The sequence below is a fragment of the Phoxinus phoxinus genome (genome assembly GCF_949152265.1).
Source record: "Phoxinus phoxinus genome assembly, chromosome: 3".
In the NCBI taxonomy this organism is placed as follows: Eukaryota; Metazoa; Chordata; class Actinopteri; order Cypriniformes; family Leuciscidae; genus Phoxinus; species Phoxinus phoxinus.
Window position 1 is genome coordinate 12,352,408 of NC_136878.1, and position 15,868 is coordinate 12,368,275.

At 38.1% G+C, this 15,868-nt stretch overlaps 1 protein-coding gene across 2 annotated transcripts; it reads right to left on the bottom strand.

Annotated features, from left to right (window-relative positions):
* Positions 1–3,808: 3,808 nt before the first annotated feature.
* pik3ip1 (phosphoinositide-3-kinase interacting protein 1) lies at positions 3,809–14,951 on the bottom strand. 2 transcript variants are annotated; one of them, XM_079608203.1, is made up of 6 exons: positions 14,375–14,951; positions 13,948–14,061; positions 13,444–13,563; positions 9,262–9,456; positions 9,091–9,169; positions 3,809–5,235 (listed from the first exon to the last, which is right to left on the bottom strand). In XM_079608203.1, the coding sequence occupies exons 1-6, from the start codon at positions 14,442–14,444 to the stop codon at positions 5,019–5,021; spliced, it is 795 nt and encodes a 264-aa protein (XP_079464329.1). In that variant the 5' UTR covers positions 14,445–14,951; the 3' UTR covers positions 3,809–5,018. The 2 variants fall into 2 exon arrangements, with proteins under 2 accessions (XP_079464329.1, XP_079464330.1); XM_079608204.1 differs by having other exon boundaries at positions 13,444–13,560; positions 14,375–14,885.
* Positions 14,952–15,868: the final 917 nt, after the last annotated feature.

Genomic DNA, 15,868 nt, shown 5'->3' on the forward strand with positions numbered 1-15,868 from the left:
GCAATGTTTATGCACTGTAAGCAGTGCGCATCTAATGAGCTTCTAGATTTGATAAAATATACCAAAACAGTGCAGTATGCGTGACGTGACGATATCTATGAAGACATATTGCGACTTTTTCTTGACCCGTATTTTAACTGGCTTAAAAAGTTCAATATAACAGATTCTACTTGTGAGTCTAAAACGTAGTAGTAGGCTACCCCAGAGTGCAGTCTGGACGATGGGTGTCGCCCCGCCCACCCCCAATTATCTTATTGGCCTAGATGATTCAAGCCTGAGCATGCGCATTCTTTATGTAGCCTACTATTTTTTGAATGATTTGTCCATATTAAAGGTATAGCCAGAGCCCGTCTACGGACATTCTCTGGTATAGCGGAGGATCTTTCCTAATTTTAGAAAAGACCCGCCCTCTCCTATTTAAAAAAAAATGCACATGCGCAACACATTTGCTCCCGAGAGGGAACGCCTACTAGCAGTGATTGCTGGATTTCTCCGAATAGCATGACAAACTTTACCTGTCTAGTAGAATCTTCGCGACTGCGGCATCAGTGGCAAGCCCAACCTGTGCTTTTAGCGCACGCCAGCGTGTGAACGGCCTTACGTAAACATATCACCAGAATGATTGACACAAGGTGGACCAATAGTATAGGCTACCCACCCGGAAAAAGAAAATCCTCCGCTATACCTTTAAAGAAATATTAAATGCTAACTCTAATCGTATCTTATTATCGGGTTACCATGGTAATTTTAGTTAATATCTATTGGCTAATGTTGTTATTGTTAAGACACATAATAGACTAAGTTATTGTTTAAAAACGAACGCTTGGTGACAGCACCTAGTGTAGGCCTATCGTTACTTTAATAGAGTTGTTTTCATATTTCCATCAGGGTCGGTGTATCAGCTCGAACTCGGGATTTTAGGCAAGGCAAGTTTATTTATAAAGCACATTTCATACACAATGGTAATTCAAAGTGCTTTACATAGAAGAAATTAAAATAATCAAAAGAAACAAGAATAATTAAAACAGTTTAGAATAAAAAAATTAAATAAAATCCAGTCCAAACAGTTGGACGCACAGTGGCACAGCTCATTCAGTAAATGCAAAGCTAAACAGATGTGTTTTGAGTCTGGATTTGAATGTGGCTATACTGTAGGAGCACACCTGATCTCTTCTGGAAGCTGGTTCCAGCTGCGGCTGGCATAATAGCTAAAAGCGGACTCTTCTTGCTTTGAGTGAACCCTTGGTAGTTGATGTGATCCTAATGATCTGAGTGATAATTTTACGCAAATTATGATAAATCGCTTAAAGGAAAGACATCGGGCAAACCCGAACGCAAGCAGCTGATTTTAAATTGTAAATTTACATTTTTTTATTTATTTAAATAAATTTATTTTTTATTTTTGTTGAATTTTTTTTTAACGAGATTTGTTCTCAAATGCTTGCATTTTTTGGCACAAAGTGCAAATAAAATGTTTAATGGCAAACTCATATATTTTCTTGTTGTTTACCTGTTAAAAATAGTTTCAAATATTAACACTGGCATATAGCTGTAACTATTTAAAAAAAATCACCGCTGTAAATCTGTGCATAGCCCTAGCCTAACAGTAGCTTACTTCAAATAGTTACTTATTTATACCTACTTACTTAAATTGAGCACATAAATAATAATATTTGCTATAGATCGACATATCTGTTTTAGTAGATTTTTTTTCACTTTTCAGCACTGCAGGTTTTTAAATTCCCATTGTACGCAACAAAAAAAGAAAGAATGGCAAAAAAATGACCAGGGCAGCCTATTATTTGGTAGCCTATTATTGTCTTATTTGTCACTTTTGGAACTGTGTCTTACTGAAATACAGTGAATTATCATTATATAGGCTAGTGTAAAATCCCGAGTTTGTTTTTATTCACCAATCCTAATGGAAAAATGAAGAAGCATTTTTGAATGATGTAAAATTACGCAGCCCTGCATGACATTCGGAAAATATTGTCTACTATCTCAGCCTATGGCTATCTCTCCTTGCAATGCTAGTAATTTAATGCAGTCATGATCATTGCTCACTTAAAGTGCCATTGACTTATCTGCTGGGTAAATTAATAAATATAATTTAGCTAAATCTAAAACATTGTATAATTTATATCAGCAACATATTTCTTTATATCGCCCAGCTCTAAAACTGCTCAATAGCTATTAATGCTTAGGCCTATATTACTTTTTGTAAAGCTGCTATAAAACGATGTGAATTGAGCACTATACAAATTAGTTTGACTTGACTTCACTTGATATAGACCTAGGTAACTTATAGCCTATTGTAGGCCTATCGTGGCCACAAATGAAGGATTCGTCCCGCAGATTTAGCAGCACGTAATAGCCTAGTGGTCTAAGCTCTGACTTTTAACACTTTTGGGATTTTGACGACCAGAGTCCAAGTCCCTGGTCATCGTTTTTTTTTTTTTTTTTTTTTTTTTTTTACCCCATACTGTCCTATCATGATTAAAAGGCAAAAAATATTCTTTAAACTGATGGCAGTTAAGCTCCATCCACAAAAAAATTGAATCAGCCTTTTTTTAAGCCACTTCATCAAAACCTCTCATAATGAGGGTGGAGGAACGGATTCCGACAGCTGTTTTTTTGCCGTCGGATTCTGTTCCCCCCCTCTCATGTTTCTTAGCAAGGAGGCCCAAATACTCAACAAACTTTTACTTTTTGACTTGTCCCCTATAGCCTAGTGGTCTAAGCTCTGACTTTTAACACTTTTGGGATTTTGACGACCAGAGTTTGCCGTCGGATTCTGTTCCCCCTCTCTCATGTTTCTTAGCAAGGAGGTTCAAATACTCAACAAACTTTTGCTTGTTCCTATAGCCTAGTGGTCTAAGCTCTGACTTTGACAACCAGAGTTCAAGTCCCGGGTCATCGATTTTTTTTAAACGTACAGCTAATATAGTGCGCAGCCACTCTAGGTTTTTCCCAAACCTGATCCTGGAGCATCCCCAGAACTGCAAGTTTAGTAGAGACTCCAAAGCCAAATGTCTTTTTTTTTGCAGATGAGGCCATGAGGCTTTGAAGGGCCATTTTACACCAAAGTTGACATCAGAAATCATCTGGAACAAGGGCCCTCCAACGAAGCCGTTAGTGTAACGGTCCGTGATCCAGAGTGGCGGGAACTTTTAATCCAACGTAAATATGAAAGATCTTATATATAATTATATTTTAATTGAATATCAAACAAGAGATAGCCTGATATATATTTAAAATAAATTAAATATATTTAAAATTAAATAAAGTTGTCCAGCAAGCGCTCTGTAAAATCGTCAATTTGAAAGTTTTTGATTAAATAAATGCTTGTGAACTCCAAGCTTTTGATCAGCTGAGTATTATGTACTTTCATATAGCTACTATTTGTAACAAATAATGAGCAGATAATACTTAATGGCCTGGTTTCACAAACAGGGTTTAAATTAAACCAGGATCAGGCTTTAGTTCAATTAGGTAGTTTTTTTAAGTAGCTTTTATAAATGTGCTTAGAAAACAAACATTACTGGTGTGCATCTTAAGATAAAACAATGGTCCAGAGACCACAAAGTTGCTTTCAGTTGAACAGCTCAAACATGCATTTTAGTCTGGGACTAGGTTTAAGCCTTGTCTGTGAAACTGGGTGAATGTAATAGGCCTACTGTACAGTATGCAAGTCTTCCATTCTGCACTCTTTTTTTTGCTCATTTACTCCTATAAGTGATACATAGAATAAGCCATGAATTTGTAGCATAAACTATTGCAAGATCATGTTAAAAAAAGTATGACAATATAATTTTAAACAGATTTTATTTCACAGCAGGAAAAAACTGCCAAACATAAAAATACAGTATTTTCTGGAACCATTAAACAGTTGTACAGTCTAATAAACCATGGGAAAAACAAATGTATACACACACAAAAAAATCCCATTTAAATAAACAATCTCTGCAAAATGAAAACCAAATCAAAATCTTGCACTCTCTTTCAGTCTCTGAATTCTATTGCCTTAAAGGAAGAACATCCAAGTCTTATGCAACCCATTTTCTCAGCAGTTCATGCTTCATCAAGTCCCTTGTCTTATTTCAGCCCATCTGTATGGTCAGGAACATATGAACATTGATATGAAAAGAAAAAAAGAATGTAACCAGAGACCACAAATCAGACCCATTCTGATTGGTTTGCTAAAGTCATGACAGCACTCACTTGCTCTTTATCAGATTGTTGGCCACAGAAGCAATAATACATTCAAATGTAATTCACTAAGGCGAGATCTCTGGAAAGCTTTCCTCTTCATTTAGTCAAAACCTTTACCTGGCTTAGCTCTAGCGTCCCAGGCCACATGATCTGCCTATTCAAAATGGATTTCTGGGGAAGAGCTATCAAAGGCAATTAACTCAATTAGCTCAAACTGTGAACCAAAGCTCCCAATAGAGTGAACAGCCCAGCTGTGGAGCAACAGATTGTTACACATTTACAATTTCAGTTTCAACTCCATCACAACTGCATTAGGGACAAAATCAAAGAAAAAGGCAGGAATGAAGATAAGAATGTATTGTCTTCTCCTTCAAAACACCAGAACATCAATTGATCTGATCCATCGCCACTTCTTAAGAGGACACGGAGCAGTTTACGGGACTGACGCCCTCTCATTGGAGTTTTAACAAGCAGGGATTATTCATGCCCTGTGATGATCTGCACAAAATGTGCTCGCATTTTTTTCTCCACACTAATCCCTGACATGCATATTTATACAAAACCACCATTTCCAGTGTATCCCCACATGTCCTGCTTTCCCCAACAGCTTCGTTGAGGAAATAAGGACACAGTCTGAGATCCCAAAAAATCTTTCCAGCGCTCTCTCAGGGCACATGCCCTACCCTAACCGTGAAACCGTGCTGTAAGGGCAAGGTAAAGAGAAAAGAGACGACGTGGAGTTTTGTCCTTTTAGATTCTGCAGTGCTGCATATACATCTTAACAAGACGCCCATCGAGGCACTCCATCAGGCTCCGGGGGTCCCCGCTGTCCCCATAAGAGGGTCGGCCCCGTCTACGGGCTCCTGAGTGGGGGTCAGGTTGTTCGGTTCAGCCGTGATGACGATGGTGTTCTCGTCCACCAGCTCGCAGGTGGGATTGGCGAAGGCAGAGAGAGGAAGAGTGATGCGATGCATCTCACGCTCGTAAACCCGTTGCTCGTGCTGTTTCTTGAGGTCGCGACCCCTACGGGATTAAAAACATAAGCATTTTATTTCAACCATTGCCACACACAAATTTACATGTAATTAGACTTTAGTCACGTTTTAGGTCACTTGTCAACTGATCAAATAAGGTTACGTTCACACTGTCAGTTTTTGGGGTTGACAACTGCATTTATTTACAGGTGTGAGTCTCGAAATGTCCCGTTCACACAGCAACTTACTGTCTCAATAAACGTGCAAAGAGAGACAAGCCCGTATTTTCTTACTAGCAACCATAGTGAATGTGCAGTTGCATCTTTGATATCACTTTGGTCAAAGTCTTATCACTTTTGACAGAATTCAAATGAGCCGCAAGTGTATCCATCAAATCTTCATTAATTGACAGCAGCTTCTATGTAAACATGTGCTAGCCGGACACCTTTAACCACTGCACTCGCGTCTCACATCGCTTGCAGCGTCTCGTACATGACACGGCATTTGAGTCACGCATATAACAAAACTGATGGAGGCCAATCCGGTGGAAAACAGTGACTGGATCTAAAACCTTCAGATGACACGGCTCATATCTGCCTCGCTGCAAGTTACCAAACCACACACGAAACCCCTTAGCAGAGCGGCTCTCTCGCACTGAAAACTGACCGGACAACTAGTTGTCTGTCACATCATACATTCACACAGCTCGAATTTTCCAAGAATGCGGTTGTGAGTCCTGAAAATGTATAGTTTGGTTATAGAATGCTTAGCCTATTAACTCGAGTAAAGAGTTTTTCGCCATTTAATTTAAACGCGTTGTGCAGTAATACTCAAATGTTCATCCTGTGTAAAATGTTCTATTCGAATGAACATTAAAAGAGGAGAGTACTTCAATCATTAAGAGCCTGTTTTTCTTTTTCTCTTTTTAGAACTTAGGGAAAAACTACGCAGATTTTTAATGTTTTAATTCAATAATTTTCACTGTACATAAAATTAACCTAATATGAAAGAATATTCAAGTTTTCTTGAATTCATACTTTTTGTCTCAGCAGCACAGACTCAAAGAACCATTCTGAATGACATAATCAAAATGAATGACTTATTCTGCAGTGGTTCCACTTCATTTTCTCTGAATATTTTGAAGATTATTTCCATGTCTAATATTATACATTTCTGTAATATTTAAGAGTGACGCACTCCAGGACAGAAGGAGTGATTGGTCTCCAATATCGCCTATTTTTAGCGTCAAGTCATAAATGTGCTACGAGGGCGAGAGTGAGAGCGAGAGAGAGAGAGAGAGAGATCCAATTCCTCATTCTCTGACAAGCAAGAGACGGATATCAATGATCATACTCCGATTCCTAGAAGTGGACAAGATCGTGGGAGCTGAATGCTGGAGAAGTGTCTGGACACTGGACACACTCCTGTCTATCCTTCCTTTCACTTCATCTCTCTCTGTCTTGTCCATTCAGGCTGTGCACGGCAGGCCTGCGGTACATTATGCAATCCTCCTACACTTCCCCAGCACTGTGTCTGAAGTGAGCTCTGCTTTATCACAACTGAACTGAGCAGTACCATCTTCATTTCTCTTCTTAAAGGGATAGTTCACCCAAAAATGAAAATGCGGTCATCATTTACTCACCCTCAAGTAGTTCCAAACCTGTATGAGTTTATTTTTTCTGCTGAACACAAAACAAGTTATTGTGAAACAATTGAAGATGGACCCAGTTGACTTCTATAGTATTTTTTTCCCCATCAACCCATATTCTTCAAAATATCTTCTTTTGTGTTCAGTAAAAGAAAGAAATTCATACAGGTTTGGAACAACTTGAGGGTGAGTAAATGATGACAGAATTTTAATTTTGGGGTGAACTATCCCTTTAAAACACACAAGCTCAAGCAATAAGTAAATAAGAGGAGGTAGATGGACATTTTGAATATATGAGATCCGTGTGCTGTTACATCATTACATGTTTCCTGTGGGTGACATTGTCCCTAAACCCTTCTCTCATCTCAACAACCTGCCTCTGCTTATTAATACTGAGCCAATTAAACTAGAAATATGATGACAAGCACACATAATCAGCTGACGCACGAGCACATGCTGCCTAAGGCTATTGGGTAATCCAAGCTCCGTACAAGACAGAGATGAGAATATACTCAAGCTTTAGACCTGAATTCAGATAATTTTTTACTGTCATCTATTCTGAGATGTTGAGAGGGTGAGTCACATGAAACCTATCATGAACATGTCCATGTCATATATCACCACAAAATTAAAAATTAAGAATTTATAAAAAATAAAAGCGCCAGAGCATTTTTAAAGAATATTAAGCACAGTTTTTACTTCTTTTCAGGGTAGTGTTTGCTATAGTGCCATAATGATTTCAATAAAAATTACATTGTATTACAATATTTATTTCATCTGATAAAATATGATAGAGAAAAATGAGAATTAAAAAAATTACTTGCTTAATTGTCATTAAAATTATATCACATGGTCCAAAAATAAGATTCATTATTTTTATACTGAATATATTTTTTTCTTTTCTTTCCTTTGATTTTAGGGTGAAATATGATCAAGTCACACATTTCACACATATCATGGCTTGATGATATATCTGGCTGCATTTGCACTGCAGCACATTTGTTTCAGGCCAGTTTCAGGTACATTGTGATTGGAAATGTGCAAAACAGTTGATAATATCTCTGAATATCAGCTTTCAGAGTCTTTCTGTTCCTCCACAAACTCAACACCCAGTTCTAAACAACCCCCTAAATATAGACAGTCAAGATGCCTCCAATATCTATGCACTCACTATCTCTCTCTCTCATGTGTCTAATGGCATTAAAGTGACACCGACACTGATGTTAGAAGAACACGGTATGTGTTTCCAGGTAATGCCCTGCCTTTCTGATCCATGACATTTAATTCTCATGAAAGCATGTAACAAACCCAATGACATCATGTATCTGTTCTACAGCCAGCACCTATGAGCTAGGTCAAAACCAACAAACATCTCAAAAACTCTGTCAAGATCAAACACTATCCCAAACAACACTGTGCTCTCCAGCAAAGAGAAACTACAATTATTATGAATTCTACATGAAGTATAAGTAGTATGAGGTATATTGGCATCATTCTGAAGAGCCTTTTTTGCCTGGATTTTGTCTTTTGACCTTCCCTATAGATCATATATGTTGTCTATTCTCTGTTCTTAAAGGCCCACACTGAAGTGCCTTGAAACGTGCAACACGTGTTGACATAATTTCCACTGAAACAGGAAGACAGCACGGGACATATCGAACAATAGCGGTTAGTTTATACCACAGCTCGGCCAGAGCCGCTGAGCTTGGTAAAGCTGCAATTTCCTCCTAATCTCTAACCATTTCTCCTCATCTCCTCCCAATCCCTGTAGCTATCCTATGTGCTAAAATATAGCATTCTGTGTGGAATTCAAATGGGTCCTATACATTTTATGGTATATGCCGACTCGCACATATGATTCGCTCTGTGCTCTTGTGTCTCTGGACTGGAGCAGACTGTGTGCGCGCTGAGGCGGTTCGCGTGACTAACTCGAAACCAGACTTCATTCGCCCCAATGGAAAGTATATTTACAGTCTGAATCGTTCCCTCTCCTCTATAGTGCACTATGTGTCAGAGAAGCTGAAGTGCAGAGTGATGTCAACAAAATCATTGATCCATATTGGCAAAAGTGAGAGACTGTAGGTTTTGAATGCTTTCATTTTCTAAATGCAAATTTTGTCATTGTTTTGGAGCACACTATCTTATAGATAACAGTAAGGCTAACATATTTATACTAAAAGCCAAAAAAACGTTTTGATTTCATGGGGACTTTTAGTGCACACTGTGATGTGACATTGTGTTTCAGGTTATACTGACCGTTTGTAGAAGTATCCCATCGTGATTCCACCTCCAAGTAGGATGATAATGGCCATCATGAAGACGGCGAGAACATAACCTGCCAAGGCAGGAAAGATAACCAATATAAGCATGAACATCTTGGTTTTCAGATTTAGTTTGAGGTTTTAATCATCTAATCCCAAGACCTACCAAGAGTCCCGAGGTCTTTCTTCTTCTTAGGTCCACTCCTGGCCTGCTGGCGCACTCCCTTCACGGGCTGCACCGCTGCACCCTCCACCGGCGAGGGGAAGGAGTTTACTGGTTCAAAGGTCTCCACCATCCTTGGGGTGAGTCCCTGAGGTGGGACAGACATTTCTGGAGCCGGAGCTACAGTGGAGTTTTGGTCTGTGGGGTGACAGAATGAACAGGATATGAGTGTTTTTCAGTTTTTTCTTAATCTGCACTGCTAATGTAAGTCAGCTCTGCACTCCCGTCAATTAACAAGCCCATTGGCATCACATCATTGTACTAAACAGTTTTACTGTGGTCTGGGATTGAGTGCTCTCAACTGACAATTGTGTCCTCTACTAGCCATTTCTTTCTTACAATGTTTAAGATTTTTTTTTTCCATTAAATACAATGAAACGTTACAATGAAACGTATGCAGTGAAAGATCTTTTCTTGCGTATTGTGATAAAAAGAAAAAAAATTAAGGATGGGAACTTTTTATATATCGGTTGTTGATTGGATGGAGGCAGATCTGAATACAAGCTTGCAGTCGATTGTAAAGGCCTTATCACACCAAAGACGATAACTATAAAGATAAAGTTTATATTAACGATATAATGATATGAACGATAAAAATTGTTCTCAGTACTAAAGAATAGCAGAGTTCACGCCACAATTTTTCCAGCTGATTAACGATAAAAACATTGAGAGCCAATTAGAATTCACCTGACTTTAAAAAGCTTGAGCATTTAAAGCGGCAGACGACAAAACTGCAACATGCACTTAGAATAAACAGAACAAAATCCGTCCGCTGGTGTGGACGCTAATATAGTTATTATCGTTATAGTTATCTTTGTAGTAGGGATGGCCCGATACCACTTTTTCCAGGCCGAGTCCGATACCGATACTTTCATTTTTGGTACTCGCCGATACCGATACCGTGACCGATACCTGTATTTTTATTTTCAATTAATTTAATTCATGCATTTGTCATTTTTAAATGTATTGGTAGAGAAACCAATAGAATGTCAAATCATATTTGTTTATTAAATGTAAACTTAATTTGTTCATCAAATATATTTAATGCACTGCATATTCATTACTGTATAAATTAAATATAGATGGATCTTTTTGTGAAGTTACAAAAAAAAGGTAGCCTATTTAGTCAAGAGATAATCCTTTGTCTGGTTAACATTAAAACACAGCAGCAGATTAATTCAACTGCTGCCCCTTTAAGACCGAACGCACGGACCCCATTTGCATTATACTGTCTACGTTCACTTGACATATAATATACTTTGTTTACTAGGATACTCGCCAAGACGGGCGTTTTTACATAGTTTTGTGTGAATTCATCCGTACAAGCGCAATAGTGAAATAATTCCACTCAGTGTTCGCGCGCTGTCTGAGGCGATGGTTTTCGGGGCGCGCGCTTTGGATGTTTGAAGTTCATGTAACTTCTTGACCTGCAAATGTCCTGTAATAATGTCGTTAAACATAAATAAGGTAACAGTTCATGTTTTACTTACATACGATTTAGTTTTAATCCAAATATACGTGCCGAGTGAACGATCAGCAATCCAGAGCATTCAACAGAAGTGCGCTCTCTCTCTCTCTCTCTCTCTCTCTCTCTCTCTCTCTCTCTCTCTGGTCAGTTAATGTTAATAATAAGCTACATGCCTCGTTTTACTTTCTTTGCCATTGACATCCGACTGAACTACAAACTTTCCACTGACGTCTGATGCGCTCGACCAGCTCGCGCTTCGGTGCCGCGGCGCGCAATCCACTGCGCGTTTTTCTCTTATCAGCTCGCGCACCACAGCTATATAGGCGTTACTATATTTTGTTTAATATTTCACTAATATGATACATTTACTTCATAGACAGCCTTCTTTTTTATCCCCATTATACTTTCTGTTGTCAGTGCTTCTTTGTCTGGACACAAAGACTGTACACACGCTGCCTGGTATCGGTTGTTGGTATCGGGGCGCTTTTACGAGTACGAGTACGAATACATGAGCTCAGTATCGGGCCGATTCCCGATACTGGTATCGGTATCGGGCCATCCCTACTTTGTAGTTATCGTTCTTGGTGTGAACAGGCCTTAAAGTCCCCCTGTGGTAAAAAATCAAGCTTTTAATATTGTTTATATGTCCATGTGGTGTTTTTAATATTAATTTACACATGGTTTGTCTTAAAGCATAAGTTAACACCATTGCTGAGTATTAAAACTGCAGTGAACCAAAGACAGTCTCAAAAACGCGGTTTGAAATCGCTGGGATTTCCGACATCACAAACTACCTTGTAACCAATCACGTCAACGTGTGATTGTCAGCGAGTGGATCTCTGAGCTGGTGTGAGTGAGTGGAGGCGGGGCTAATTGACATATTCATAGAACTGCGTATACTAAATGAGGCAAGGGTGTAGAGTTATTTTAAGCTTGAATAAAAAAAAATCAAGGAAAAATATGCTTAAATATGTATTTTTGGTGATCAACAATGAGTTTCAAATAAAATGATTGTCTACAGGGGACTTTAAGAAAGGGGCAGGATGTAAGCGGACTAAATGATTGGAGAGGTATGGAGTAAGTCACCAAAGTGAAGATCAAATTATAAGAGTCAAATTTTTCTTTTAAAATAAAATATACTGATGGATGAATCATTCACAATAAGGTCACTAACATGCATTTTTTAAAATAGGGTGCAATTTCATTTCAACTTTCATTTCAACAAGGACGCAATTAGCAGAACACAGATATAATAGTGTGGTTTTTCAACAATATTTCAAACAAAGCTTTCGAACACCAGGCGAATACTAGGCAATTTTGCATTTTTTCTTTTCTTTTTGAAGCATGTGTAATGAGATAAAGTTTGGCTATTTTTATTTAAATAGGACATCAGGTGGACGTGATGTATTCAGAGGTCTCGTAGGAAGAATTCATGGCTGAGAGTGAGAACATTATCATGTGCCTCAGTTGCTGTGGTCCAGCCCTCTGGATTTTTTCCACCACCCTCTACTCTAAAAAAGTTGTTTACACACTCCAACAGAGTTAAAGAACATGAGGTCACAGCTCAGCTAGCCAATCAGTATCTGTCGCCATGGTGTGCATGTTCCTCTGGGCCAATTGGAATCAGAGAGGGCGAGGCCTACATCTTCAGCAGCAGAACAAGTTTTATTGTTTGTTCCGTTTTCGGTCCCAACTGAAGAAGCCTCAAGGCTGATGATAAGTCTAGACTCGTGTTATTGTTTAACTTTATCTGTCCTTGCCGCATGTTGAGTCAAAAGATAATTCTAAGGAAACCGCATCAGTGTGGATTAAAACTGACCAACTGGCCTAGTGGTCTCAAGAGATTTTCTTTAAAGGAGGACACAACACACTGCCATACAGTTTTTTCGTTAATGAACCAAATAAAAGACAGCTGGCCTGGCTAATCGAAAAATTATTCATAGCAAAAGAAAAGTTTACTTCAGCTGTAGTGTTGTTTAGAGTAAGCTCAGGGGAAAGTGAATGCATTCAAATATTTGGTGCTGACCTTGTTCACTCCCTAGAGAGGATGCTTTCTTAAAGCCATTTTCTTTTTCTCAGAAAAAGTAAGATTGCACATTTCTGCACTACGTAAATATTTTTAAATCAGTTTCCTCCAGATTCTAGGAAGAAAGTAAGACTAGAAGTTTGAGACTGTGGAAACAGAGTGACACGCTAGTAAGACCCAGTTGTGAAATTCCAGAGAAAGAGACTCTGACAAGTGAAATAAATTACTTTCATAAATCATAATCTCATTTTGTGCAGCAGTGTTTATCCAAACCAAAACACCAAGTGATCTGTGATGCTTATTTTCAATAAAAAAAGGTTTACCGGTAATTTAATGTCAAGAATTAAGGTTGCATTTATATGAATCTATAAGAGCTGCTATGATTTAGAGAGAGAGAGAGAGAGAGAGAGAGAGAGAGAGAGAGAGAGAGAGAGAGAGAGAGAGAGAGAGAGAGAGAGAGAGAGAGAGAGAGAGAGAGAGAGAGAGAGAGAGAGAGAGAGAGAGAGAGAGAGAGAGAGAGAGAGAGAGAGAGAGAGAGAGAGAGAGAGAGAGAGAGAGAGAGAGAGAGAGAGAGAGAGAGAGAGAGAGAGAGAATATTTGAGAAATGATTTTTGAGAGAGAAGATGGCTACCTTGGCATATCTTAATATCACATGCTTCTTTTCTGGTTTCTCCACTGGACCCAGAGACGTAGCACCAGGGCTTCTCTGAACCATCTGGGTTACGACAGAAATTGTGATTCCCAACATCTTCTGAAAAGAAGAAAACAAAACAATTAAAAACCTTTTATATAAGTTTTACACAAAACTTTATTTTTCTATCAAAACATTTCTATGTTTGTGTGAGTATCGGTATTTGTTTTTGAGTAGTGAGTGTGTCCCAGACATGCCCTCGTCTGGGTTAGGCAATTGTGATTGCTCATCTTTTTTGAGTTAGGGCTCATAATATCATCTGGGCAGCATGCCCTCTTCATACATAACCATAATTTACAAAATGTATAATCAGCAACATAGACAGTTTGCATTGTCTAATTAATGGATACAATCTGTAAATATGCATGAATGTATCTTAGCTTGATTTCCTCAAATCTTAAACAGTAAAAATGTACAAATAGATAAAGAAAAGTAGAAAGTTACCCGTCTGTGAGTCTTTAAAGGTCAGGTTTAGACTCCTCCAGTTGAGGCATATGTTCCCTGAGGATGTCTTCTGTTGCATTCCCCTGTAGTTCTCGCCATTAGATGTTAAACACTCTGTGGGAAAAACAAATGAACTTCGTGTGATTATTTGGAAGATTGGTTTCAGATCAGTTCAAATTAGTGGATAATGTTTCATGTTTAAATTACAGCACATTCATCATTTACTACAAAACAAATAATACTTTTTACAATAAAAACAAGGTGATTAAGTTAGATATGGAATGATAACGTAACTGATGTAAAAATGCAAAATGGTGAAAAAAATACCCCCATTATGCATCATTTCCTTTTTAAAATTACTTCCAATAAAGCATACATTATTTTATCGTTTAGAAGCTATTGCAAGCTAATTGAAATGGGATCTTACCTTCAACAACAGACAAGCAGCTCACCAAACCAGAGTTCAGCAGGAGCGCAAAGTAAAGCAGTCGAAACATTTTTATTCGTCGATGTTATTAACAACAAGAACAATTATTATTCACGACGAGTCGGCATAAAAGCGCTCCGTTTTAATGGAAGAGCCTGTGGTGAATCGAGCCACACTGCTCTCCAAACAAACACACTGCAGTCGTGCTGTTGTTTTGGGCTCTGAGCTGGTAAACAGCCTGAATGGACTGATCGCTGAAACTCCCTGCAGTGACTCCGCGTCCTCCGGGTCCTAGAAACGAGCAGCTTCACTGGTTATTCGAATGATGCATGGCACATGCGAATGATACATGGGCCAGAATGTTCCAGCAGACAATCGATTGTGTTTGTTTATTTTAATATAAAACCATTCATATTGTACTAATTGTTATTAAAGAAATGATTTCTATAACACACACACAGCGGCTCAGTGGGTAGCAGGAGCACTTTTTGTGTGGAAGTTCGCATGTTCTCCCTGTGTCTGCGTGGGTTTCCCCCACAATCCAAAAACATGTCAGTAGGTGTGAATGCGTGAGTCAGAAGCCATTGGGAGGGTTGGGGAAAGATAAAACCACACACTTATTTGATTAATTATGAAGACTTTTTAATAAATATAATATAGCCTATATAATAATTGAATTATAATTTCAAATGATAACACATATAGCCTATGTTCAAATTATATTTTAATAAAATATATTACAAAAGTTGTGATAGGCTAATGTATCAAACTCTAGTACTTCTATTATTGTATACAATGTCAATTATAAAATATTTCCTAATATTATTAGTAGTAGCCTAATATTTTATTATTAATGATACTACAATTATATTTTTTTATTAGACCATTTATGAATATTATAATGTTTTGTTTTCATTCTCAGATGACACAATCAGACCTCTTTCAGACATAGTCCCTTTGCATGGCAAATTACAACTCGAAAAAGTTATATATAATGTTATTAGCATCTTTTTTGATGAAAGCTATGTGCCTGAATGAGCTTTCACTCAACATGGGTTTGCAAATAATAAAATAGGCCAAAACCTGCACATAAATTTATCATTACAGCACCATCAATTCTTTCACATCATCCATCCTTGTTAAACAAATCTGACAGAGCAGAACTTCATTAGGAGATCAGGGAACTAACAACAAGTGCCTCTATTATTTACAAAGAAACAGAGGGTCCCCCGAGGAGACACTCTTAAAAGGAGGAAAACAGTGTTGATCAGTTATGACACAATCGGTGTAAGCTATGCAGCTGTCCTCTCAGAATAGATGAAAGACACACATATACACACACATGCTTTGTTCATAGTCATGCTTTTTTTGTTAAAAGTTTCCGAGTGTTACATTCTGGACAACTCTGACCTTTCCCTTTGTTATACATGCAAGTGCATTCCCTTTAAGTACAGTTCATAATCATAACTATAATAAATACAGTTTTCAATAGTT

Excerpts from the sequence above, each read along its gene's own strand:
- pik3ip1 (XM_079608203.1), bottom strand. The coding sequence starts at position 14,444 with ATGTTTCGACTGCTTTACTTTGCGCTCCTGCTGAACTCTGGTTTGGTG. Across the intron at positions 13,564-13,947 it reads CTTTAAAGACTCACAGACGG|AAGATGTTGGGAATCACAAT; the intron begins GTAACTTTCTAC and ends TCTTCTTTTCAG. Across the intron at positions 9,170-9,261 it reads GAAAGACCTCGGGACTCTTG|GTTATGTTCTCGCCGTCTTC; the intron begins GTAGGTCTTGGG and ends CTGCCTTGGCAG.